This window comes from Xenopus tropicalis, chromosome 2 (assembly GCF_000004195.4).
Source record: "Xenopus tropicalis strain Nigerian chromosome 2, UCB_Xtro_10.0, whole genome shotgun sequence".
Classification (NCBI taxonomy): Eukaryota; Metazoa; Chordata; class Amphibia; order Anura; family Pipidae; genus Xenopus; species Xenopus tropicalis.
This window is the reverse complement of record NC_030678.2, coordinates 108,395,763-108,421,983: the sequence shown is the minus strand read 5'-3', so window position 1 is coordinate 108,421,983 and position 26,221 is coordinate 108,395,763. Positions and strand designations below refer to the sequence as shown.

Below are 26,221 nucleotides of genomic sequence, written 5' to 3'. Positions count from 1 at the left end.
TGCTTGGGACCTAGGGTTTTTAGGATAAGGGATCTTTCTGTAATTTGGATCCCCTTACCTTAAGTCTACTAAAACATCATTTAAAGATTAAACAAAACCAATAGGATTGTTTTGCCTCCAACAAGGGTTAATTATATCTTAGTTCACATCAAGTACAAGCTCCTGTTTTGTTATTACAGAGAGTTGACCTACCGTTAATCGAGAACTTTCTGCATAACAGGTTTCCGGATAATAGATCCCATACCTGTAACCCCTTCCTCTCTCTTGCAGTTCTCAAACTCCCTGTCCCAATATTTTTACCCAACAACTGATTGCAACAGGAACATTTTTACAAGCTTTTCCCATCCATGATTAGTCAGGACCCCATTGGCACACAGGTCTGCTGCCGTTACTGGCTGATATTCTGATCACTTAAGCAAGAGTACATTAGATAAGCAGTTGAGTGATAAAAGCTAAACAAAAAATTGCATCACTAGAAGACAGAAGGTAGTCAGTATGGGAAATGAGTCTTCAATAATTGGTATATAAAAATAATGCAATATCTGTTCAAGCTACAGAGCTTCCCCCCGTTTTTCCCCTTTCCTTTTGTAAAATATGGCGGTCCTGGCATGAAAATGTTATATATACACACCCACAACTGTGGAATAAATATTCTGCTTTAGTTAAAAAAAAAATGTATCTACAAATAAAAATGAAAAATGTTCGTTGAAAAGACTTTTACAGTGATTTGTACAAATCACGATTATAAATAGTTTGTCAATACAAAATGCCAGATTTCATCATCAATATATTAATAGCTTAAAGTTATCCACTTCCAGGAAAACCTATGTACAATTAGATGGAATTATAGTGCAAAACTGTACAGACTGAAATAATTATATATTGCAGAATTGCTTAAATTTCTTGAAATAGAGCACTAAATATTTGCCTGTATACAGTAATTACTTTTGGCATTTTCTTCAACTTTAGTTTTGCGTTCAGCTGCTTTTTAGATGCAGACGACTTGAGATGGTGTCAGACGACTCCCATATGGGGTAGTGAAAGTGTCCGGTCTATCCATAAGTTAGGGGAAACCACTAGGAATGGAAACTCTAACATAGTAGTTTCAGGCCAAGGTCAAGGTTTGGAAAACTGAAACTGGTCAAATTCCGGTGCAGGCAGCATGAATAAGAATCAGAACAGCATGGTAAAAGTAACCTAGAACAATCATGGGTCACACCAGGGAGACCAGAGCAATGAGGAACACACTCAGGGACTAGTAGAACTACAACTATGATTAGGGAGTGAGTGAAGGAAGTGGGTCTCAATTTATTCATGCAGTGTTTACTTGCTATATGGGCTCCTTGTTAGGGAGCTGTCAGCAAATTCCTACATGTTGAACTTATGGTGACATTTGCATAAGGCTTTCCGCTTTTCGATCTATATAATGAGATAAAGCAGGCTTTTAAGGGTGTAATACATTTCTCATTGTGCAAAATGTTACACAGGGGCACTATTCACTATAATGGAACACAGGAGTGGGTGTCAGTGTGAAAGCAATAAATATAAAAAAATGGCAATGCAAAGATTATATGTCAGATTGCCTAAATGGCTTTAAAAAAAGACAAAAAACACACTTTTGGTAATGCAGACTATTCAAGTATACAACAAAATACGAGCAAATTACTCTAAATAATTCTAAAGTATTAACATTTTCATAGTCATATAAATGTTTTTTCAATAAAATAAGTTTATACTCCATCTGCAATATAGAAAAATTGAAAGGAAATACAGTGTGTATATATAATATATATATATATATATACACACACACGTAAATAATTTAGAACACATTTGCAATATTAATTGTCCTATATTAAACATAGATGTGCACAAAGGGAAGCATGCTGGCCCAGAGCATGATCCATGTTGGAGAATATTGGATCCATAATACAGTATGTTTATATTCTGCTTGTGTGGCACCGCTAGAGAACCCTACACATAATATGAACAGAAAAAATCTACAAGCTGCATGCAGATACAAATCACAATTTACATAATAAGAAAGCTGTAAAGGGTGCATCCTATTTCAAATGAAGGTTGTTTGTGTTTCCAGTTTTCATATCAACTGATCAGCAACCTCCTGCTAGCAGCGCTGTGAACTCTTTGTGTGTACAATTCCTCTATCGTTTGATACAAAACTCATTAAAATAAACAAGCAGTCCCCAAATGAGATTTTATTCCAAACTAAGCTCATTGAAATTTCATTTACGTTAAATCTGGGCCAGTTAATATTTCATATTGTGGCATTGATTTGTTACAGCAGTATGCAATTTCTGAATTGTAAGCAAAACACTTAGCGGGTGACCGGCAAGTGACAGTAAATGGGCAAATCTCGCATGCACAACTTGTTAGTTTTTCTATTTACGGGTCTTTTGTAGGACATTTTAAGTGTATTCTGTTTCACCGTCCGCATACAGAATCCAAAATTTATGGCGTATGAAGATTATAGCTGCCCAATGATTAAAGCTGCCTGGTATCGGTCTGAATATTGCACAAATATCTTTTGGGCAGGTTTGAAAATCGGGTTCTCTCCAGAATAATCTTCACAGGACCCCTGTACACTCTGATCATTGGTATCAGGGCAAAATGTTTAGATCAGATCTCAGCCAAAGAACAACACAAAAAAAGACAAACCATCTCAAATTGGGTAGGCGTTGAAGGGGGAAGATGGGGAAGAGGTTGCAGTTACTTACATCAAATAAATATAGTTACATAGGGTTGAAAAAAGACCAGAGTCCATCAAGTTCAACCCATCCAAGTAAACCCAGCACACACAACCCACACCTACCAATCTATACACTCACATACATAAACTATAAATACAACCACTAATACTAACTGTAGATATTAGTATCACAATAGCCTTGGATATTCTGATTGTTCAAGCACTCATCCAGGCCCCTCTTAAATAGTTTAATAGTTTTTTAATTTATATATTTCTTCTACATTGAAGCTATTGGCCTTTTACAAAATTATATCTTAGAAAACTCTTCTAGATATATTTGATAATACTACCCCATAATCTTTTAGTCCTTTGCGTGTTTTTGGTAGTAGTTAGTTAAACTATTTATATTCTGGGGATAGTATGTACTATGGTGTTGCCACCAGTAACAGTGCCTTCCAATCTAATGTCTAAGAAATGAATACAAGTAGTCTGGAATTTGGAGGTGAATCTTAAATTAAGATCATTGGTTTTTATGTATTCCACAAATCTCTCATACAAAACTTGATCTCCTTTCTAAATGAAAAGGGGATCATCTATATGGCAACCACAGAATTAAATTGTCATCATCATATATGTATATCTATTCCCACTATGCCATGTACAAGTTGGCTGAGGCAAATTTAGGAGGTAGTATTTATCAAAACGAAAATTAAGTATATGTGTATGGCTTCAAGTAAGAAAATCACTGGTTGATTGTTTGAGATGAAACTGAATCCCTTTGATGCCTAGATGAAGAATAAAGTGCACAATTTGTGCACTGTTTGATATAGCTAGGTAAATGTAGTACCAGGGGTGGGAGATAAATGCCAATTAGCCCTGAAAGGAGTTCACCAAGGGAGCCAATGCCCACAACTATAGGTCTACCTAAGGGGATGGGGGGGGGGGTTTACCTGGTTTGTGTACCATGGGTTACTCCCAAATCAATATACAGTATCTGTTTACAAGTTCAAAGAGAAAACCCTGAAAGTTATTCATCGGATTCTGTTTAAGTAGTAAATATGTATCCTTGTCAGATAATAAGTTTCCCTTTCCAAAACTGAAGATCCTTCATGATCAATGAAATGTTTCTTTATCAAAAGGTTTCTAATAAAGCTGTTCACATCTCAAATAAATTATATTCACCACAAAATGACAAAATGATAGCCCTTTCCCCAAAATATCCAGTTCAACATCCGAAATCACCCTTGATGAGAAGTTTAATACCATTTGTTCCATTTTCTCAGTGGGTATTTTGAAATGTTTGGATCTCCGCTTGCCTCCTCTCCTAGATTTTTTTTTTTTCCAGACATCCTCATCGAATGAATAGTCCAGTGACTGTTCTTTGGGGTCTTGGAGTTTTTTGATAAGTTATAATACATCTGGATTTAACTAGAATCACCAGGAAAAGTAGAAGAAGGCGAGCCAGTAGTACCATCAACTGCATCTGTGGAGTCATACTCTCTACTAGAAAAACTTGACATGTTTAGATGAAACTATTTTTATGGATGGAACAGTTAGGTGTACTGGAACCATGGGAGAAACCTGAGGGGGGGTTAGACTGGAAAAACCTTGAGGTGTCATAAACCCTTTTCATCTCATAATCTTTCTTATCTTGAGAAAAGTTGTGTTCAAATAGTTAAAATCTGACTCAAAATATTTGCCTTTATAGCTACTTTGAGTGTGCCATATGCTAAGTGTTTCTCTATTTCTATTAGATCCATTAATTTAAGAGAACACTCTGTCAAGATAAGTTTCCACCAGACATAAAAGTAACCCTCTCTGTGTCATTTTCAGAAGTGGTTATTTCCCACCAGGTGCATGATTCTTGTAGTAAGATAATCTCCAGTTTAGGAAATACATTTCTAAAGTCCACATAGGAACTAGAAATCACCAGTGGGGAAAACATACGCATAAAGTTCTGTTCCAAAGTCACCTGAAGTTTCTGAGTGAGGCAACTTGAGAGCCAGCGACTCCTGTGTTTTCCCACCAGTTATTTACATTATTGCTGGTGGAAAAGCATTTTTGGTAGCATAGATTTATCCATGGGTGACAGATCTCCCTGTGTGCCATTACCCTTAACGTTGGCTTCCCCACTGGCCTTTATTGCTCACCAGTGTTAGATTTCTCCTATGGCTGCTTTAGAGAAGTTACCATTAGGAAATAATCCTTGTACTTGTTTCTTTATGGCAGTTATATGGAGCAGTTTTGAAACTGGGAAAAGAACAAAGACATCATTTTTATAAGTATCATAATTGCGTGCTTTATTGATATACAGAGTAAAGCATTATATAATACAATAGTAAGGCATATTTTTGGTGAACTTGATATGTTGTGAAAATGCAGGAACAAATATGTATAGAAAAATAATTAGTAAAATTTGACAGTGTTGTTTTTAGTTAGAACACTATATAAGATGGTCTGGTCTAGTAACGAAGATGGTCTGGTCTAGTAACGGATAACAATGACATAACATGCCATACAGTGTCCATGGAAATTTTTGCAATACAATAATTGTGCAGTTAAAACATAATAATAATAATTTCCAAACAGTTCTCAATACAGCAATAAAGCTTTTTTTGTAAAATGTTTAGAAATGAGTATCTGGATGGTTCACACATTCTAACGCAGGAAAAAAAAAGCAAACCCAAAAAAAAAAAGAACAAAAAATGTGCAAATTCTTTTAATTTCAGAATCTCTCACACAACTGCACACAAGAAAATCAAACATATTAAATTATAGGGTAACTTTGTAGTAACTCAAAGAGGACATATTAACTACAACACAAGGGCTGCAAACAAGATACAGAACTGCAAGGTCGTAGTCGGTTGGTTGGTTATAACTGGTGTTTGTACCCATCTAGCGTAGATTTGGAAAACTCTCTTTACCCATAATGCTATCTGGTGATCTTGGAAGTTTTGGCTGAACCTGTGGAGGATGTTTCATTTGGGGCAAGGAGGAACCTTACACATAGGATTCCAAACCGTGGTTTCCGGCACAACACATGCTTAGAGCTGGCCCATAAACGTTTGCTAAAAAATGACTTATTAACATTAAACAACGCCCAGTGAAACCACAATGGTTTCCAATACATTCACAAAATGTCTCCTTGCACTGGCTGTATATTTGTTTTACAGAACCCAAGTGAATATAGATTATGTTCTCTTTAGCAATAGGATTAAGGAGGAGTCCGGTGATCCCTTTGAAAAATAAAGCTCTAGATATTTAATAAACGCGTGTTTAAAATTAAATTAAATATGAAGAATTGAGGCACAAATGCATTGGCTTAGAAATTCACCATAAATTGTTATTTTAATTTAAATAAAAAAAGGTTAATAAATCCTATTCACTCAAAGAACGATAGGCCTGGACTGGTGAAAACATTTTCTCAACAAGTATTCCATACGGAACCAAAACAAAATAATAGTGGGCAAGGCAAATTCACTAAGATCCCAGCTGCAGAATGGTAATGATGCTACAAACTTAGAGGCTTATTTATCAAAATTCAAATTTGTCAACTAGAGTATTTTTCTTTTCAATTCGAATAAACTCTAAATCAACCCCTGTTTGCTTATTTATTAAAAACAATTACAAAACTCAATCAAGTAAAACCATGAAAAAAACTTGAATGCATCAAATTTATATCTACCCATTTTAATGGGTCTACAAACTCTTAAAAAAAATGGAAAACTTGTTTAAATGTTGCCTAGGTTGAATTCTATTAAAACTCAAGCCTTTAGATGCTGAAGTTTTACTTTTTTCACACTTATCAAAATGTTTAGAGCTTAAAGGAAAAGTAACGCTAAAAATGTTTAACTAAAAAATCTATTCTACCCTCCCCCAATTAATTGCCCTATCCTGAAAACTATTTGTTATTTATAATGCTTTAGAAGAAAATACCTGTAAAAAACTTGGCTTCCGGTCATTTCAACAAAGGCGATATGGCGATGCCGGGGAAAGTATCAGTTGATCGATTGATCGAGTCTAGCCTGACTCCTTCCTATACAGAACGAAGGCTAGACTCGATCAGTCGATCACCGCATAGTTAAACTTCACCCGATACTTTCTCCTGCATGGCCATATCCCATAGGACCAGAAGCCAAGTTTTTTACAGGTATTTTCTTCTAAAGCATTATAAATAACAAATAGTTTTCAGGATAGGGCAATTATTGGGGAGGGTAGAATAGATTTTTTTTGTTCAAATTTTTTAGCGTTACTTTTCCTTTAAAGGAACAGTAACACCAAAAAATGAATAGAATTAAAATATAATGTACTGTTACCCTGCACTGGTAAAGCTGGTGTGTTTGCTTCAGAAATCCTATATTTTATATAAACAAAGCTGCTGTGTAACCACGGGGAGCAGCCATTGAAGCTGGAAAAGGCAGAAGGAGGAAAGGCACAGGTTATGTCAGATTAAGTATAATACAATGGTATTTAATATGTTATCTGCTACGTAACCGGTGTCTTTTCTCATTTCTTCTAGCTTGATTAGCTGCCCCCAATGGCTACACAGCAGCTTTATTTATATAAACTATAGTAGGGTTTCAGTAGCATACACACAACTTACCAGTGCAAGGCAACAGTACATTATAGTTTAAGTACTTTATAACACTTTCAGGTTTTGGTGTTACTGTTCGTTTAATACAAAAAAAAAAAACTCACCCATGTTCTATTCATTTCTATGGGATTTTTAAAATCATATTTATAGTTCTTACTTTCACCCATTGATAAATGCGCTTCTAAAAATAGGAATGAATAGAACATGGGTGAGTTTTTATGTGTTAAGCTCTAAACTCACATTTTGATAAATTTGCCCCTTAATAAAAATCAAATATTCAAGTTTTGGAAACTAATTTGAATTAGTGAGATTTTGAGCAAAATAATTTGACTCGCAGTTCATAGATAAGAGCGTTAATGTTGTTCCTTTTTTTAATATTGTGTCACTACGGTACAACGCTATAGACAGAGCAATTGTAATGTCTAAAGAGCTGAATGTTTGGTTAGAAAATTGGAAATTTGTCTCATGGCACATACAGCTTTTTCTGTAGCCTTAGTTAGCCAAACACACACCGATATAATTGTTTGCAGCAAAGTTTTGTGTGATTTTTGGACCATGTGTGGGCTCCAAATTATTGACCTGACATTTTTGTACGATGGCAATTGCTCATTTGGAAAATCCGATGATGTCCATGGGTGCATTTTTTAATACATAGCTTTTGTGTAATTGTAGTCTGTAAATGATTAATGGCCAAAAGATCATCAGATTTGTTATTTTTAGTACATTCATATTGAAATTGTAGGATTAGATTGTTTCATTAAAATATACAATCAATAGCCGAATGTTCGTCGTAAGCCAACTAAAAGCTGAGTGTTATGGGCAGCTTTATAGCTTAGCAGTGAAGCTGATCTCTAAAATGTTTCTGAATTGTCAACACTTGCTGCAAGTTAATCATTTCTAATTTGCAACTAAGAATATTTTACCGATTTATTGAGGCCGCCCATACACCTGCATTGTGTCAATCTTGAAAAATTCTACCGAAGTCAGAATATCAGAAACAGTTGAATAAATGTGATCAGCTACTGGAAATATTCTAGGAAATGTTAGGAAACCTAATGTGACTTTTGACAAACTTTCCTCAAGCCTTTAATGACTGTTTCTATGAACTCATCTCATCATGATGTCTATTACGTTTTACTTTTTTAGGTTCTAGCAGGTTTAGGGGAGCAGACGCTATATAAATCTTGACTTTTATGGGCTTATTTATCAACTTTTGAGTTTGTTTTTCTAAATCAAATAAATTTCGAATGCTTGCTTATTTATGATTAAAGAAAACTCGTCACAAAAACTCAAAAAGTTTGAGTTTGAGAATATAGCTAGACTTTGCCTAGGGCAACTCCCATTGACTTCAATAGAAACTTGCAAGCTTTTAGATATTGAATTTTTACATTCAAATTTTCGAGGTTTTTGCACTTAATAAATACCAGACATTAGAGTTTTTGAAACATAATTCGAATTTGAGCTTTTTTTAATGCAAAAAGATCCAGAATTGTGAATAAAAAAATCAAACTCGAACGTTGGTAAGTCTTCCCCTTAGAGGCAGTCTTCAGCAAATAAAATGTTAATCAGTCGACTATAGTCTCATCTTTTGGAGGTAGCATGTATGCCCTTGCAGGTGAAGCCTGAGCCCCAAGCTTTGACTCACATGTAAACATTAATAGCTGAAAAGGTCAATGTTTACACCCATGACAAGTTGCATGGAGGAAAAAAGCTGGTGGGAAATACATCCTGTGTGTCATGAGTACAAGGGTCTAAAAAGTGCTTACTTATATAAGGGGCATTCACATACAGTTAGGGGCTAGCCATTATATGCTCCTCATGTAAAGTCAAAAAATAACTGTTTCAAACTTTTTTTTTTGAACACTAGAATTTCAACTCAAGTATTCATTGTTTTCTGTATATTTTAGAACTTTCATAGTGCAGTGAGAAAACTGCTCTCTCAAGTGCAATTCAGAACTTGTAAATGAAGAGGGTATGCAAATAAAGACCCATACAACACATTAGATGTGGCAAGCTGCTAAAAGGAGCAGTGTTAATGATATTATAATCTCTGGTAACTGTCATCTAGGCAATATTTATAGCTTAGGACTGCAAGGGTTTTTATGGGACTTTTTTTTTTAACAAACAAATATCCTTGCACGTTGTACAGAGTGGCTAGTGCATAGAACCCTGTAAGCAGAATATTACTGATATTACAGGTACAAAAAGCCCTTAATCTGCTAGCCAAGCCCCCTATACATAATGGGTGTAACCTTGCCAAGTGCTTCACAGACATTTTTGCAGGATCATATACTTTTTTTTTTTAGTAAGCTAAATATATGAAACCACATTTTCCTGCTTTTTCCCTTTAAACTGCTGTTTTATTATTACATAATACTACAGTCACACAGCAGATAAAAGATATTTCCATGCAATGTACTGTATGTAGTTATTAGATTTCATGTGAAATAATGTACTCAGGTTGCCTGGTGAGTCTGTGGCAGCTCCTCTCACTTTATCCAGATTAATGTGAACATTGTTACATGTAATAGCTTCTTGACGGGCAGATAAATGTGCAGTATAACAGATTATATTCCTGCAGCTCAATAATTATTACACTCCAGCAATGACAAAACAATTCCAGTGAGGGGTAATATATCACCTACTGCTCATTATAATGATATTAGGAGCTCGATGACCATTTAAGCTACCCTGTGCCTTTATACAAGTCATGAAAACGTAACATTATCTTCTATAATCCTTTAGTTGTAAGTAAGGGGGGAAAAGTTATTTCTACTATACAACTTTTTTTTAATAAACATTTATCACAATAGGGAATAAATAAATATAAATATCCCATGACATTTATCTGCTTAATATTTAGTAAAGAGTCTGTGAAGTGAAACCATGTATACCTATTGCTCTGTTTGTATTACAAATATTTAATGGTGGGAAGATGCCATTCCCCCTGGTACAAATTCCTTCCAACAACTGATAAATAGCTATTTAAACGCAGTCTTCAACGGTCAAATGTTCCTTTGTGCTCTAGCTATATGAAATCAGTGTCTATTCTGATTAAACACAAAAAAACAAAGTTGTTACCTTTCTACACTTTTCAAGTGGTCTTCATTTTTTCTTTATAGATTTTGCATTATTTGCCTATTTTTTTAATATAGATTGTGCACTATTTGACTTCTTTTCTTTGCAGATTTCAAATGGGGGGGGGGGGGGGTCACTGACCCCAACAGCCAAATAACTACTGCTATGTGTGGCTACAATTTTATTGTTATTGTTACTTTTTATAACTTTTTTTTCTGTTCAGGTCCTCACACCTATTCATATACCAGTCTCTCATTCGACCTGCTCCCTGGCTGCTAAGGTAATTTGGACCCTAGCAACTAGATAGCCAGCGAAACTCCAAACTGGAAGGCTGCTGAACAAAAAGTGAACTAAAAAAAACAGAAAACTATGAATAATAAACAATGAAGACCAACTGCAAATTGTCTCAGACTATTACTTTCAACATCATACTAAAAGTTAACTCAAAGGTGAACAACCCCTTTAAACATGATGGGATACTGATCTAAGCTACAATATGAAGAAGAAAATAAACCACATTTGGAGATCATGGGACCAGCAAATTGCTTTTGCTTGAGAAATACTGTTTAAAGGAGCAGTTTGTTAAAGTAATGTTTTCTAAAAGTGGTTGTAGCTGCTGTAGGTCATATAAACCAGAGTTAAACCATATTTTCAGTAATGCCTATATTTATGAACACACGTCTAGCACCAGCAAATTACTGCCTGTTCTGTTATTGTTTATAAGTATTACATTTTCTAAGTTAGCCAGTAGATTCCATTATAATTATAACAGTATTCATAAAGGATTGAATTTAACAGTGTTAACCTACATAGTCAAATACATATATAAGAATACAGTAATACCTTTTTCTGGGGAAGGACATGTCTACTTCATCATAGTCTGTACTGGCAAATCTCATGTTTCATAAAAAACTGACTTCACCTCAGTCCTAATCTTGAGTTTATGTTTATTGGGACGAACTGCTAAACCAGATGTTTACACATGGTAGTTTGTAATTACTATTTATAAACTAAAATGGCTCTGCAATAATGGGAACATCTAGCTCAAAAGGTTAAACATCAGTTGCTATTTTATGTTGATAATTTTCAGATCACCATAAAGAATGCAAAATACCCATAATATTCTACTGAAGAACACTACTGAAGGAACATTTGGCTTGTATAGTTTCCATTAATGCATTTTTTTTGTATCCGGATATCTTAACCTTTTTTATAGTGATCTTTGAAATGAAGACTTTGGGGCATATTTATTATGCTGTGTAAAAAAAACAGTGAGAAAATTCGGCACACAATGCACACAATGCCAGGCTTCACAGTGTAAAAATGGCGTAAAAACGGCGTAAATTTTTTACGCGTTTTTTCTTCCACCGGAACTTATGGAAAATAACAGTGTAATATCCGGCGTTTAGACAGCTATCTTTTCCATTTATTTTACACAGCATTTTACTCTGTTTTTTCGGCGAATTAGTTTTACACAGCATAATAAATATGCCTCTTTGTATACCCTAAATACTGCTTTAGTCTGAGTATGAATATGGGATCTCTTATAAAGTGACAGTTATGTGCCCTAGGTCTTTAAATCAGACAGTTTTTATAAGTGATTAAAATGTATATGACACTATTTATGTAAACTGAATTTAGCATTTGGCAGTTAATGTAACAAAAAAAATCATCTCACAAAAAACAAAGGAGGAGAAAATATAATTTCAAGTATTATTAGATTTACCCCCATATGCAATGAAAAACATTAAGTTCGCCCAGGTGCAGTAACTGTAGTAGCCAATAAGAAGTTTGCTTTTAAACAGGTGATCAGTACTTTCTGCTTGTTGATAGGTTGCTATGGGTTACTGCACCTGGGCAAAATTATCGCCTTTTATTACATAACCTCATATATGTGCAATTTATTTTCCCTAATGGGGGCAATGGCACACAAAGTGGAGTTCCACTGATAATGGCTTTAACATTGGTGCCAACTGCCATGACCCACAGAGATTTCCAGTGTTCCTATGAATTAGCAATGATCAAAAGCCTACTTTGAGCAGTCCCAGGCTTGGCTCTAATATCTTGTCTAGCAATTCTGTACTCTATAGGGTCTTTCTGGAAGCTAAAAATGAAACCAGAAAAGGCATGAGCAACTGTATTATGTGTGTAGATAAAATGTACTGATATTCATATATTGATTTGTCTAGATCTAGAACCAAAATGGGGAAATAGGTTGATCAACATGTTGCATTCAGATTGTAGAACAAAACATAATGGGAAGCTTGTGCAAGTATAGTAGCCTCAGTAACATGTTCCTTTTAAAAGCGAAAAAAATAAGTGGTACTGTTTGTGGACCCCTTACTCCTGTTTGAAATAGAGATGTTGGAAGCAAATTAGAGAGGATGCTTTTAGGGCAATGGCACATTGGCTGATTTTGGCTGCCTTTTTTAGCACCTGAAAGTGCTAGAGCAAAGCTCAATGCACTGCTAAGGAAAGCTGACGTAAGCATCTCAGGCAGGGGTATTTTTGGCCTGCCACTTTCTAAGCATAGTCACAAGCTTTGCATAAATACTTTCAGGGGTTTGCCCTAGCAAGGGGGGCAGTTTTAGATGACTTGGTGCCACTCCACTAGCTACTAAAACTCCCAGGCTCCAAAGCAGCCAACATCTCTGTATGCCATTGCTGTGATGGTGGGAATTTGTTGCTATAATCAGTTTTCTTACCCATAAAATGAGAAACACAAAAATAAGGATATTGTTTTCCACAGTTACAAAGCCAAAGTGATTCTAAAGTCAATGCACTGCCTTAGGTTTTTTTTTTTATCTTTTTTTTTTCCAAAGGGTTATTTTTTTATAAACAAGTCATTTATTTTATAAAGCACACTTTAGTTTACAATCTTTCTTATAACTGATATAAATTTTTTTAAACAACCCAAAATTGCCCTCCATAAAAAGAAATGGCAAGTTTTATTTTATTTAAGCTATTAAGATTTTACATGTAGTTTTCTCATAGTTTTTTGTACAATTGCATAGACGTTTAAAACCTGCCATTGTTACCAAAACAATAACAGACTTAAGAAACTACTGAAATCTACAGTATTGTACCACTACCCTTTCACAAAAATAGATGTTTTCTTGTAAACTCTTACAGTCTAATCCCCTTTTGTTGTACGAATAGAATATATAAAAACACATGCGCCGTAATTGGAACGGTCACTCTAACACCTCGTCATCGGTCATAACAGTAACTAAGGTTTCCATCGCTCTGCCCAAGTCGTCTGCCATGTGGAAAAGGCTGCCTACATTGGTTCCTGAAAAACAAAACAGAAAAAACATTATAGCAAAGCTGTAATAAGAAAGGTTTTAGTAAACAGTGATTCCATTCTGCAAGCAATACCAATGACTATGTTCTTTAAAAGGCAAATGTTATTTTTCTCATTTTTTTAAGACCAAAATAGGATTCCTTTGTAGAAAACACCAAATTCACCGGGATAAAAGAAATTCGAATTAAGCGTGTTTACAGCCAAATCACAAAGCCATAATGAGGCACAGTCCAAAAGAATAAACAGGAGCATTTCCATTAGATAAAATGTGTGTGTTTGTGTGAAATATGCAAAATCTAACACATCAATACACACTGAATATATTTGACTAAGAGAAAGTAGATTCCAGTCACAGACTTCTCATTTCCATTAATTTTTTTCACATGCACAAAAACACACAAGGGTTAGGTTCATAAGTTTTAGAACTGGTAGGAGGAGCTACTGAAAGAAATGTATGCAAGAAGAACTCCATGAAGACATGACTCTGTTAATAACTGAATTGTGGGGCTGCAGTTGGTAGGAGCACTAAGGGCTCTGGCACACGGGGAGATTAGTTGCCCGCGACAAATCTCCTGTGTCTCGGGCGACTAATCTCCCCCAAATGCCATCCCACCGGTGAAAATGTAAATCGCCGGTGGGATGGCATACGCGGCGGCGCAATTTCACTGAAATCGCGCAAGTTTCCTCTCGAGGCAACTTGCGCAATTTCAGCGTTTGCCATCCCACCGGCGATTTACATTTTCGCTGGTGGAATGGCAATCCGGGGAGATTAGTCGCCCGCGAACAGGGAGTTTTGTCGCGGGCGACTAATCTCCCCGTGTGCCAGAGCCCTAAAGCCCACTGTAAGGCTTTGTTCTCTCCACCCCTTGCACTATGGAATAAAATCAAATTATGCAGCTTTATAATAATAACAGAAGGGATCTTATACTGCTTAGCACAGACAGCTAAGTCTAAGAGGGGATATTACGCATGGAAAATTTTCTCTGCATATTTAAATATATGGGTTTGTTTGAGATACTGCATGCAATGCCATTCAATAGAAGTGCACCCCCCTGGTGGGAAACAGATTGCACTGCTTCTATTGCTTCAGATGCCACAGCATGCAATATGGGGACATAGCATTCATAAAATCCAAATATGCAAACAAAAAATGCTGTTGGTGTATTGTTATGCCCTAGTACTGTCCTATTCATTTAGGGAAAATTTAAAGCAATACTGACACTAAAAAGCTAATCTTCAACTAGTAATAAACATTAAAATTACCTATAGGCCACGTTGATAATTTTTCGCCGATATGGCTGCTTTTGTAAGTAATTGTTACATGAAGTTCCTCACACCTGACTGTTTTGCCAATGTGACGGTCACTTCTCAGCCTGTCAGTTATAGCTTTTAATGCTAACGGACTCCTGCTGCACAAAAATGGCAGCCCCCTCATAGAGGAACCATGGGAGACCTGATACATTGGGCAAATACTTTTAAATGGAAAATTGTAAATCGCATGCAAAGTTTTAATTGCTGTCAGTATCTCTTTAAACCTTTTATTTTGGCCCCCGTATCATTCATTTATGACATGTCTCACAAGAATAAAACACAGCCAATATAAAAACAAAAAGCAAATAGCAATAGAACAATTCAATCTCCCTGAAGTTAGGGAAATGGGATTAAAGGAGAAGGAAAGTTACAATCACTGGGTGGGGGGAGAGTCAAATGTTAGGCACCCCCAGTGATTGTAATCACTTACCCGATACCCCAAGCCAGTGCTCCTGTTAGCAGAAAACTGTACCAGCCCAGGGTATCTGAGAAAGAGCGATTCTCTTCCAAATCCTGTCTTTGTTCTTCCCAATCCTGGGGTGGGCGCCTGTGCAGTAGGGTGAAAATACAGACTTTCTTGTTTAAGTTCCGCTTTTCACTCTATGGCGCATGCTGAAGCGGAACAAAGACAGATCAAAAAAAGAGTAACGCTCGGTCACAGATACCCCAAGGCCATCGCAGTTTCCTGCTAACAGGAGCACTGGCCCGGGGTGCCTAATATTTTGGCACCACTCAGTGATTGTAACTTTTCTTCTCCTTTAACTGCAAGTACGGTTAGAGACAATAATGTTAGAAAGACTACTGGCTAGAGTTCATGCACACTGCAAAGTTTATGTAATAAATCCATCTCCAGCCAATCTGGCTAGCTATACTTACTGCAACTGCATTTGTTTTTATTTCTTATGTTTGACCACTCATTCATTGTTTTAAGTATTGTTTTTAATTGTTTTTTGCAAACCAATTGGCCAAAAATAGGCAGTTATTCATACACATAGAAATAATCATGTGAAGTTTATTTAACTTAGTGGTCCCTTATCGCAAATTTAATGGAACCATTTTAGAAGATTAAAAAGAAAATGCTATTATTTATTATTCCCAGTTTATCGAGAACAAATATTGTATAAATATATATATATAATATAAATACATACTCCGACACATACATGCATATATAAATATAATAATTAACCAGTGATCAAGTTCAGTGCCTTTTAACTTCAACTTTTCCCAAAATAAATATTTCATGGCTTTCTGTATTCTGGGAATCATTTTGAGGTATTTAGTTTAAATATAATATAAAAATAATGAGATAAAAAAATAAATATTTAAGTAACCATGCAAAAGCTACTACAATATACAGTACATGACATTTAAATTCAAACAGATAACAACTTATACTCCTTATGTGATGTATTAAAAAAAGGGCATCTTTTCTTACAGAAAAATTAACAAGAGAGGGGATGCACCAAATCCAGACTTCTGTTTGGCCAAATTGCCAAGGATTCACAAGCAGTGTAATCTTAAGCGCCTGGCCAAACCAAACCTCAACCCTTACTGTCATGTAAGTAAAGCTCTGGACAACTGAAAATAGCACTTTTTTACTAGCAAAATAAAATATTTGGTTTGGTTTATGGATTGAGCGCATCCCTTACACAAAAACTGGAACAGTTTAGCCATTTGAAGAACAATGGTAGAAGTTAGTAGGTACTAAGTATGCAGGAATCAAGCTCACACTGGATGCAAGCATTAATAGCGACATGTAATACCATACCTCTCAACACTAAGCAAATGATAATATATGTCCTGGAGAAGTGGGTTGAAGTTTATAATTACATTTAGAAGAACTAATATGTAAAAGAATTTAGCAACGATGTAAGGCGTGACAGATGAATAAACATGTTTTTATACCCCCTATATCTTCTATCACATTAAGTATATACCCTGGTTGTATCCTCACAATGTCTTTTTGAATCTACTTTAGGGCAATGACACACAGGGTGACACTTTGTCACGCACAGGAAATTCCAGAAAAATACCTTCAAATGCCTAATCGCACTGCAATTTTGCACAATTGTAATACAGTGTCGATTACAATCATTGGCAGAAAAAAGGTATTTTCTGGGGCTTGCTGTCCTGCAGGGGATGTATGATTTTCCAGAGGCAACAAAGCGCCCTGTGAGCCATCACCATAAAATAGACAATAGAGTAAGGAGGTACATCTTATTGTGTGCACACAAAAAATGCATTTCCCCCCCACACGTTTTTGCATTTACACATAAGGGCAGTTTGCAATAAAGCTTGCTTTGGCAGAACCATTCTCTATATATCTATGGGACCTGTTATCCAGAATGCTTGGGACCTGGGGGTTTTCCCGATTAGGGATTCTTCCATATCTATCATGCAAGTGTTTAGTGATGAGTGATGGATTCACTGCAAAATTCCACATTTCGCCATTGGCAAATTATTTGGGAAATGGTCACAAAAATTTGCAGTGAATAAAAATTCGCAAGTAAGGAAAAAGTTGCGGTTGTATCAAATAAGTTGTGATTGTGTCAAAAAATTTGTGGCCACCTAAAAAAAAAAAGATGTGTGTCATTTCGCAAACTTTTCGGGGGAAGCGAAATGGGACAGATTTGCTCATCACTAGTTCTGTTTAATTACTATGAAGAAAAAGGAAATCACTTTTAAAAATTAGAATGATTTGAATAAAATGGAGTCTATGCTTTCGGGACAGTGGTTTTCCCGCTAATGCATCCCATATCTGTATTTGATTAGAACATCACATCTGTAGGCAGGGTTGGAGTTACAGAACAAGAGGCCTCTGCCAACGAAGGAAACCTGGAAAGGGGGGGGGGGGGGGGGTGGTGTTTTAAATTCTGGTGTTGGGAATAGGGGGTTCTGGTAGTTGGAGGTTTATCAATGATTTTAGACTTACAGGCTGGACAATATTGATGTATATGGTTGAATTAGAACCATTCAACAATGTTTTATGTTCTTCCCCATGAGCCCTCCCCCCCCCCCCCCCCAACAAAGCAACCCCTTGGATGGCAACAGAGTCTTCAAACAAAAAACCTCTCTACATTATGATAAATGCAGCCCTACTTAGTAGCCACGAATACACTAAACCGTTTGCTTGATGGTTCTATTGAGAGCAGCAGCCACTTGTATGTATAAATGCAAATATACAATTAATATTCTGTGCACACAATAAATTATCCCCCACTGTTCCTCTGCAGGGAAAAGATGAATAGATGAAAAATAAGGGGAGTAACTAGAGGCTTTAAGACATTATTAACTTCAACCAGCACATTTTTGATCTCTGAAATGTAAAAAGAATACTAGAAAGAAGAACATATTTCTTCTTTCCATGAAATGAATATTAAGTATACACCTTTCATGGAAATAACTATGTATATATGTAATATATATGAAAAATATTTGCAATTCCAGGACAACATGGAAATATCTTTACATATAAAGAACACTTATGTGACTCAAGCTTCCTAAATATTTGTTATAGCCCCACTAACGGTTGAGAGGTACTAAATATTGGCACAACAGAGCACTCTAGGAAAATGCACTTTGTTAAAGAGACTGGTAGCTGCACAAAGGCCAGACACACAATGCGGGATGTGACAGACACAAGCAGCATGGCAGTGAGCCCGAATCTCACTAACCTCTCTCATTTGCTTTCCAGGGACACTTCTTCCTTTTGTATTGAGAGGAAGAGGTAGAAGGAGGAAAGAAAAAAAAAAAAAGACAACCAGTCACAATTATTAAGTTTCACACAGAAAGACTCTGTATCTGTCCTTTTTGGTGACTACAAGTGGCAGAATTATAGAAGGCACACCAATTGCTGGGACTCTTTATGGTGAACACTTTGCTACCAACAACCTCTCTCTGATGTGAACTATATCATAGTATCGCTTTTATGGTTACAATGAGGCAGATAGAAAGATCAGCAAGGGGTTTTGTATGCAGTCAAGTGTATGTCATGTGAAAAAAGTGGCCCCTAAGTATTACACTTTGTAAAAGTTGCCACATTAACAAGTCCCTCTGATGAAATAGCTTTCAATTGCTACCTCCACTGCTGCACCCCTTCATTCCCCCGGCAACTGAAGTAGAAGAAAAGAGACCCCCTGCTACTTCAGATGTTTGGTTCATTTTAGTAAAAGCAGTGTCAAGATGCCCTTGACAAAATACTTGTGCATTATAGCTAAAGAATGAAATACTGGTTGACACGGACTATCCCAATAGGTTTATTCTATAGCCTACAAATGTTTCGAATTTTACTATAAATTCATTAAACTTATAAGCAGATACACTTGAAAGAAATAAAATGTATATGCCACCAAGATATCATACCACATCCTCATACAGCTTAGCCATGGCCCTTTTCTTGCATGTTATGATAGGTGTATGACCCAATAGTCACCTAATGGAAGCTGACAAACTACTTACATTCACGATTTAATTCACTTGAATTCCAATCAACTAAAAATGGCTGGTGCACGTACACTTTCCTTACAAGTGATCATTGATTAAAAACACTGACTGCTTCATTATAGAATGGTAATCGTTTTTCGAAAAAGAGCACTCAGTGCTTTCAGACATTTGCTATTATATTTTTAGACCACTTTACCACTTGGTATTGGTTATTAGTTGTTTTGTATGTCTTCTAGTATGTAATAAATATAGGAACTGAAGCGATATTCTATCCTCAACCAACTGAACTACATAACTCTATAAATCCTGCTGTGTGTTACTGCCCTAAAACTACATGCTGAGCAAGAAATAACTTCATGGATGCTAAGGTGAAGAATGAATCAAGGGGAAATAAACCAATTGTCTAGATTGTAAGCTCTACGGGGCAGGGACCTCCTTCCTCTTGTGTCCTCGACTCTTAACTTATTGCAACTGTATTTATCTTGTATTTATTGTTATACTTTGTATTTATCTATTATTTTAATAAGCCCCTGTTGTATTGATCTATTCTACTGTACAGCGCTGCGTACATAAGTAGCGCTTTATAAATAAAGATATACATACATACAAAGCCCTGTTTGATCAAAATTTTTATGTTAATTTGCGTACTACTCTGAGGAAACAAACTCATCCAAAGAACTAAAACATTGCCCTCTGGTGGCAAGCTTAGCAGTAAAGAATGCTGGAATGCTTGCTTGGCTTTAAAAGCAATAATGTTTGAACTGACAAATTATCTCTCAGATTAGTCAATCCTATTGTATTAGAATATAAAACTGGCCCAAATACAGTAGAAACCTCATTTTATGTTCCAGGAAAATGTGAAATCAGGGAAATAGAGTATGTATTATATATTGGTGGGGCCACAATAATCTTATAAGCAATCACTTCAATGAACCAATGAGGGGCTGGCACCCCTGAAGGAGACCTGCACAGTGAAAGTGGGGCCTAGTCTGAAAGTTTAGTTAGGGTGACACGAGGGGTAAAAAAATTATTTGCCGTCTTAAAAATTCTGGGTAAATTGAGAGGTGCAAACTAAAGTAGGACATCCAGGGGGGTCTTGATTTGACTAAGTTCAACAGGGTCCCTAACTACCCTAAAAAATGAAAACAAAACATAAACACAAAACAGTAAACACCCTAATTTATGTGGCTTCAGTTTTTTGTTTTTTTTAAACAGACTTTATGCAAGGCCAGGTTCTGCACCAACTGAAACTCTTATTGTGATCAAGTGATTTATATCCACTTTTTATGTGCAGACATTTTCCACTGTGGCTTTAATCTGTCAGGGTTAAAATAAATGACTGAGGTGGTATTTAATCACATAGTTCCCCTGAACAGCAGACCTCTGGCTTTGACATCTGTTTTGATTTAGTACGGCAGCTGTAACACTCAGCTGTAGCAGATGTGCTTGTGTGGTGTGCAATGAAGCTCCGAGACTTTGCATGGGAAAGTTTGAGAGAAGGACCGCGAGGATAAAGGACAATAATAAGAGTGCCCTTGCATAATTTCACAAAACAGCATCTGAAGCCATGGAAGCAGCAAATGTTTTCTCATCCACAGTAATTAACGAGCAGTTATGCAGAATCAGTTAAGTATGCGGGCATTCCTGTCTGATCAGTGGGACAATGTATGCGCAGAAGGACATCACTCATTAACAATGTAGATATATTTAGGGCAATAGTTGATGAATATAAAAGGGTTCCCCCCCCCGACACAATTAAATTACTAACCAACCAAATACATTTGTGGAATCCAAATACTGTCTGAAATATTAATTACCAACAAAACAAAGCAATAAATATCATGTCAATCCTAAATTCTTCTACCATTTAAGTTGGGCACATCTCCCTCACCCAAATGGCATCATTTGTACTGCATATATTCCCCTGTTTGCCAGCACCATCGCATTTTCCTAAAACAAAGAGTAGCCTTTACCTGTGCCATTTTCCCTCTGACACATCAATGATGTTTACATCTGCAAACACTTACTTTGATAAAAAAAAAAGGCCTGCTTGGATTGAGCACTTTAATGGTTAAGATGAACTCAGGACAAAAGGGTAGGAGAAAAACAGGAGCAGACAGCCAGAGCAGAGTTTCTATGGGAACCAGCAATTCCATCTTTTCATTGGGGGCTAGACTGGAGGGTGTGTTTAGTAATCTGAACTGAGAAGATTCACTGCCTTAGCTTGGAGGTGAGCATGCCCAGTAGCCAACAGCCAAAGTAAATTCCCAAAGGAGTTCCACGTGGTTGAGGGGATGCTGCAGCCTTACTATTAACCTTTGAAAAGCCAGAGTAGCAGGTGCTTAAAGATTTTAAAGATACTTTTTTATGGTGTGTTTACATGTCCTTTAATGCATATTAAATATAATACTGGCATTATCAAAATATTCATAGGTGAACTTCTAATATATTATATATATATATATATATATATATATATATATATATATATATATATATACATACATTCAACTTGGCACATGGCAGTAATAATCTGGGGGATTCTGGGTATGCAGCTACTGTATATATACAGAAACGTTATCATATGCAAAATGACTGCTGAACATGCTCAATGGAGTAATATATTATATTTGCTCCAGTACTAATAGCGCATAGTTAACTGGTAGGAAGGTTTCACTGGTCTGCTATTGAAAGCAAAAAAGGGGTTGCCATGAGTTACTAGAATCTAAACAAACACTGAACTGGTTATTTGGTCACCGTGGTTCTGGAATATTTGCCGGAGTTCTAACAACCCATAGTAACAAGTAGTAAGGCTTTACTCGTCTGCTGTTTGAAAGCATCTGACTGGTATGGGTTACTAGAAAAGAAGAAAATGTCTACCTTCATAGGTCAGTAGCATAATAACTGAAGAAGAGTTGTACCACTTGAGGTTACGCATTTTGCCTAAATATTTTAGCATAAAGTAACATGTGGTCTTTTACGGGTGTATGGCTTTCTTCCTGTATTGTTTTTGGCTTATTATAACATGCATGTTTAACCAGTAAATGTGTCAATGGCCTCATCGTATTCTCAGATCTGTGTGCTAGAGTCCAGCAGTGGGTCAGGTTGCAGATCATATCCATATTTATTATATTACCTATATAATCTATGTTTTACTCCTTAAAAAAAAAATTTCACCCCCCAGCCACTTCAGATGATGTCAGAGCAATTCCTGTTTAACGGTAGTAAGCAGGTTGCGGATTGGGTCACAGATAAGTTAGTTGCATGTTGGTTTGGGTTGGTTAGCAGTTCAAAGAGTAAAAATGCCGGTCTGGGTCTCAAAAATTGGTTCTGTGCAGGACTGTACTGTGTAATTCTAGTTTCAAAACGTTTGTAGGGTCTAATAGTACAACAGTATATGCATCATACTCCTTTATAATCGTTATGACCATACAGTATAAGCCTCAGTATGAGCCTCCAAAAAGAGCCAGCGGTACACAACAGAACTGCTTTCAGATAATTGTTTCTCCTACTCAATATAATCCGGAGGAGTCATGAACTGGGTAAACCAGATTCTTACTATTGAGTACTGTTATCATATCTACAATTAAGTGGGAGCATTTTGATATCACTCCAACTTCCAGCCGATCCCTCCAGCAGTGCAATGCATCAGCCTGAGGTAGTACTCTTGTTAGTGCAACACTGCCATCTTTCTTCCTCAGGATCTTCATTCTGGGCTTGCAGAGTTCCATTTTTGTTCTGATTTTGCTGTACTGCACAAGTACACAACCCAGGCCAACTACAAGGAATTGGTAGAACATGGTGGTACAATGGTGCCCTTGGTATGTGTGTTTTTCAGTGAAAAGGAGCACCAACCAGAGTCTGATGTAAGCTATTATAATCACTGGGAATACCTAAGAAATTGGCACCCCTCAGTACTTTAGTCTTTTCCTCTCATTTAAAAGGTTAACTCCAGCTGTGAGCTGGGTCTGTACAGAATAAAGCAGTGTAGTAGTACCCCATCTATTGGTTAGGCATGCTCTGGTAAAAACTACGAGTAAATCCCAATGTTAAGCTTCTTTACTTGCTACAGGGGTGAATGGTGATAGACACACAGCCTGCAGATTATTTTTACTTACAACCTACTTGAAACAGTACAGCAGGACTCGGTGCTCCTCCTGCCAAGACTCCATTTCCAACCATGCCTTGCATACTGCTTTTGCCTACTGGTACACTTTTTTCAATAGTGAGTACTAGCAGTGCAGAGGGTAGCAAGAAAGAGATGGGTGCTGGTTTAAATAGCTATTGCATTTACAAACAACTTTAAAACCACTGCAAATATATAATAAGTATATAAAGGAAATGTGCTTACAATTATATTTTTGTTGATAAATCAAAATGGTATTTTTGGGTTTAATGCATCCTAACACTTATGATTACATTCAACATGTATTGCACTTGCAACACTTACACACAGCCTCAACTTATAGTTCAGGTCAGGTTTCAAAATCTCTTTCTGAATTTCTTTGCCCAGTAACATTGTTGTCTTTAAACAGCTTATCAATATTACAACAAGCACTGCTGAAGAAAATCTTTTCTTGCTATTAGCAAGTTGATGTTATGGGTAAAAACCAGTAGGATTTTGCAGTTGGAGTATATTCACTTTTTTAACTTTGTAATAGAGTACAAAATGTTACAAAAGGCCACAGTTTCAATAAAATCAGATGCCTGAAGCTCAACTGCTTACTAAAGCATATTGATTTGTTTCCTTGCAAATACTGAAAAAAAACAAACAGAAATTCACAAGAATCAGTGGGGCTTGCTGGTTTATAAACCAAGAGGGATAGAAGGAAGAGAAAGTAAAAAAGAAAATGTTAAAAACATGTTTTTAAATAATTACTATTTTATTACCTCTTGCAGTTGGGAAGGAGTTGTTTAGCTGTTCCATCACATCTTCTAGGCCTGTGCTTGAGTCATGAGGAGGGCTGAGGAGATCATCCTCACCTGGAAAAAGCACAGGGACATCATTATTCTTCATCCCTGCGTGTAGTGCAACATATGACATAGTATAGATACCCGATATACCAATACCCTCAAGGCAGGCCAACATCTATAGCATGTGTCATGTTCAATCAACAATCTCTTTCTTTAGAGTTTATAGCATATGGATGCTCTGTAAACAGATTGGAATAGGTTATCCTGTACAGAAAGTTTCACAGTCACCAGTGATTTTTATAAAAAAAAATAAAGAAAGAATATTAGGAAAGACCACTGTTCTAGTTTTCTAGGTGTAAGCTAAATGCAGCATGCATGATATGATTACTTACATTTATTTGATTTTTCTATAGGATTACTATTAAGATGGGAGATGGAGTTAATGTTTTCTCCTTTAATATACACTCCCCCTAGATATTTAAAGTATGGACTGACTCAGTGCTGTCACACTGAAGACTGGATTACAACACACTGAGGTTAAAGGATAAGGAAAGGCAAAAACGAAGTAAGCTTTATCAGAAAGGTCTATGTAAATACAGCCATAAGCACTCACAGAAACGCTGCACTGAGTTCCCTGTCAAAAGATTAGTTGTGTCTGTTTTCCTCTGCCACAGACACGCAGCTCTTTGCTTTCTGCTCTTTCCTGCCCCCCCCTCCCTCAAGAATGCTAAGAACGCACTCCACCCCCCCTTAGGAATGTGGATCTGAGCCAATCAGCAGTAGTCTTACACACTGAGCATGTTCACTTGGTCTGGGTGTCTGTGCAAGAGTGAGGCATTATGGGAATTTTCTTTACATAGCTCAGTGTTTTTACTTCCTGTTTGGCTTCTGATCATCTGAACAGAAATATGGGGACACTTAAGGGCACTATTGAGACAACTAAAGGTATGCCTGCAGCTTGAGATTAACTCTTTATTAGACTTTCCTTCTCCTTTAAAGGAGAAGGAAAGGCATTTTACAGCTGATAGATTTGCCATGTTAGCAAATGCTATATTCATTCTGCAGAAAGCATTACCATACCTTCACCTCAAGAACCGCCAGTATTGACATCCTTTGGTGGTTTGCATTAGAGTCAATTGGAGGCAGCAGAGATGGTTTGGGTCACTAATGTGCCTAATTATACTAATATGCCTTGAGCCTCAGGGCTGTGGCAAGCAAAGCCCTATGACTGCTTCTTCCCAGGGGAAACTGCGGAGATCAAAACAATGTAAACTTTTACACTTGCTTCCCATGACAGCTTACAGCAGTGTTTCTTAAAATTGCTTGAATATGACCCAGACTGTGATTCACCCTCAGGTCCCAGAGTCTCTGTTGTTGTATTAAAAAGTGACATTGTGGGTCATGGGGAGCCACCCTAAATAGCATGGGGTCTCAGCTGTGAGACCTGACTAGGTCTTCTGAGTGCATTCTTACAATATGGAAGCTTTTCTGCCAACCCAGCAGAATCTGAGTATGTTTGCAATTTCTATGGTAATGTACGGGGATCCCACACATGGACAACATTTGAAGGATTTAACAGTAAATTACCAAAATAGATTTTTCTTTTTAAATATGGTTTTCCAAACAATAAAGCACTTACTTGCCTCAATGAAGGCATCAATAGCCCTTTAAAAGGCTGCACCATTTAGAAAATGTTGTTTTGATATATGGGAAATACCTCTGTGGAGGTATACAGCATGATAAGCTCATACAAAGAGTAGTTTGAGATATGAAAAATACCATATAGGATTGTATTCCCTTAAAAACAAAATTAAACTCAAGGCCATTGAGGAACCGAAGTGTATGCAAAAAAAAATGCAAAATCACA

At 36.6% G+C, this 26,221-nt stretch overlaps 1 protein-coding gene across 5 annotated transcripts in view; it reads right to left on the bottom strand.

Annotated features, from left to right (window-relative positions):
- Window positions 1-11,541: 11,541 nt before the first annotated feature.
- Window positions 11,542-26,221, bottom strand: part of dmd.3 (LOC105946662) — a 1,093,908-nt gene continuing 1,079,228 nt past the window's right edge. For 3 of the 5 annotated variants that reach the window (XM_031896998.1, XM_031897000.1, XM_031896999.1), the window contains 2 exons: window positions 24,331-24,423; window positions 13,207-13,671 (listed from right to left, as the gene is read on the bottom strand). In XM_031896998.1, coding sequence (XP_031752858.1) covers window positions 13,574-13,671; window positions 24,331-24,423 — 191 coding nt within the window. In that variant the 3' untranslated portion in view covers window positions 13,207-13,573. Of the gene's footprint in view, window positions 13,672-18,671; window positions 18,704-24,330; window positions 24,424-26,221 lie in introns of all 5 variants that reach the window. The other 2 variants (XM_031897001.1, XM_031896997.1) reach the window with 2 other exon arrangements.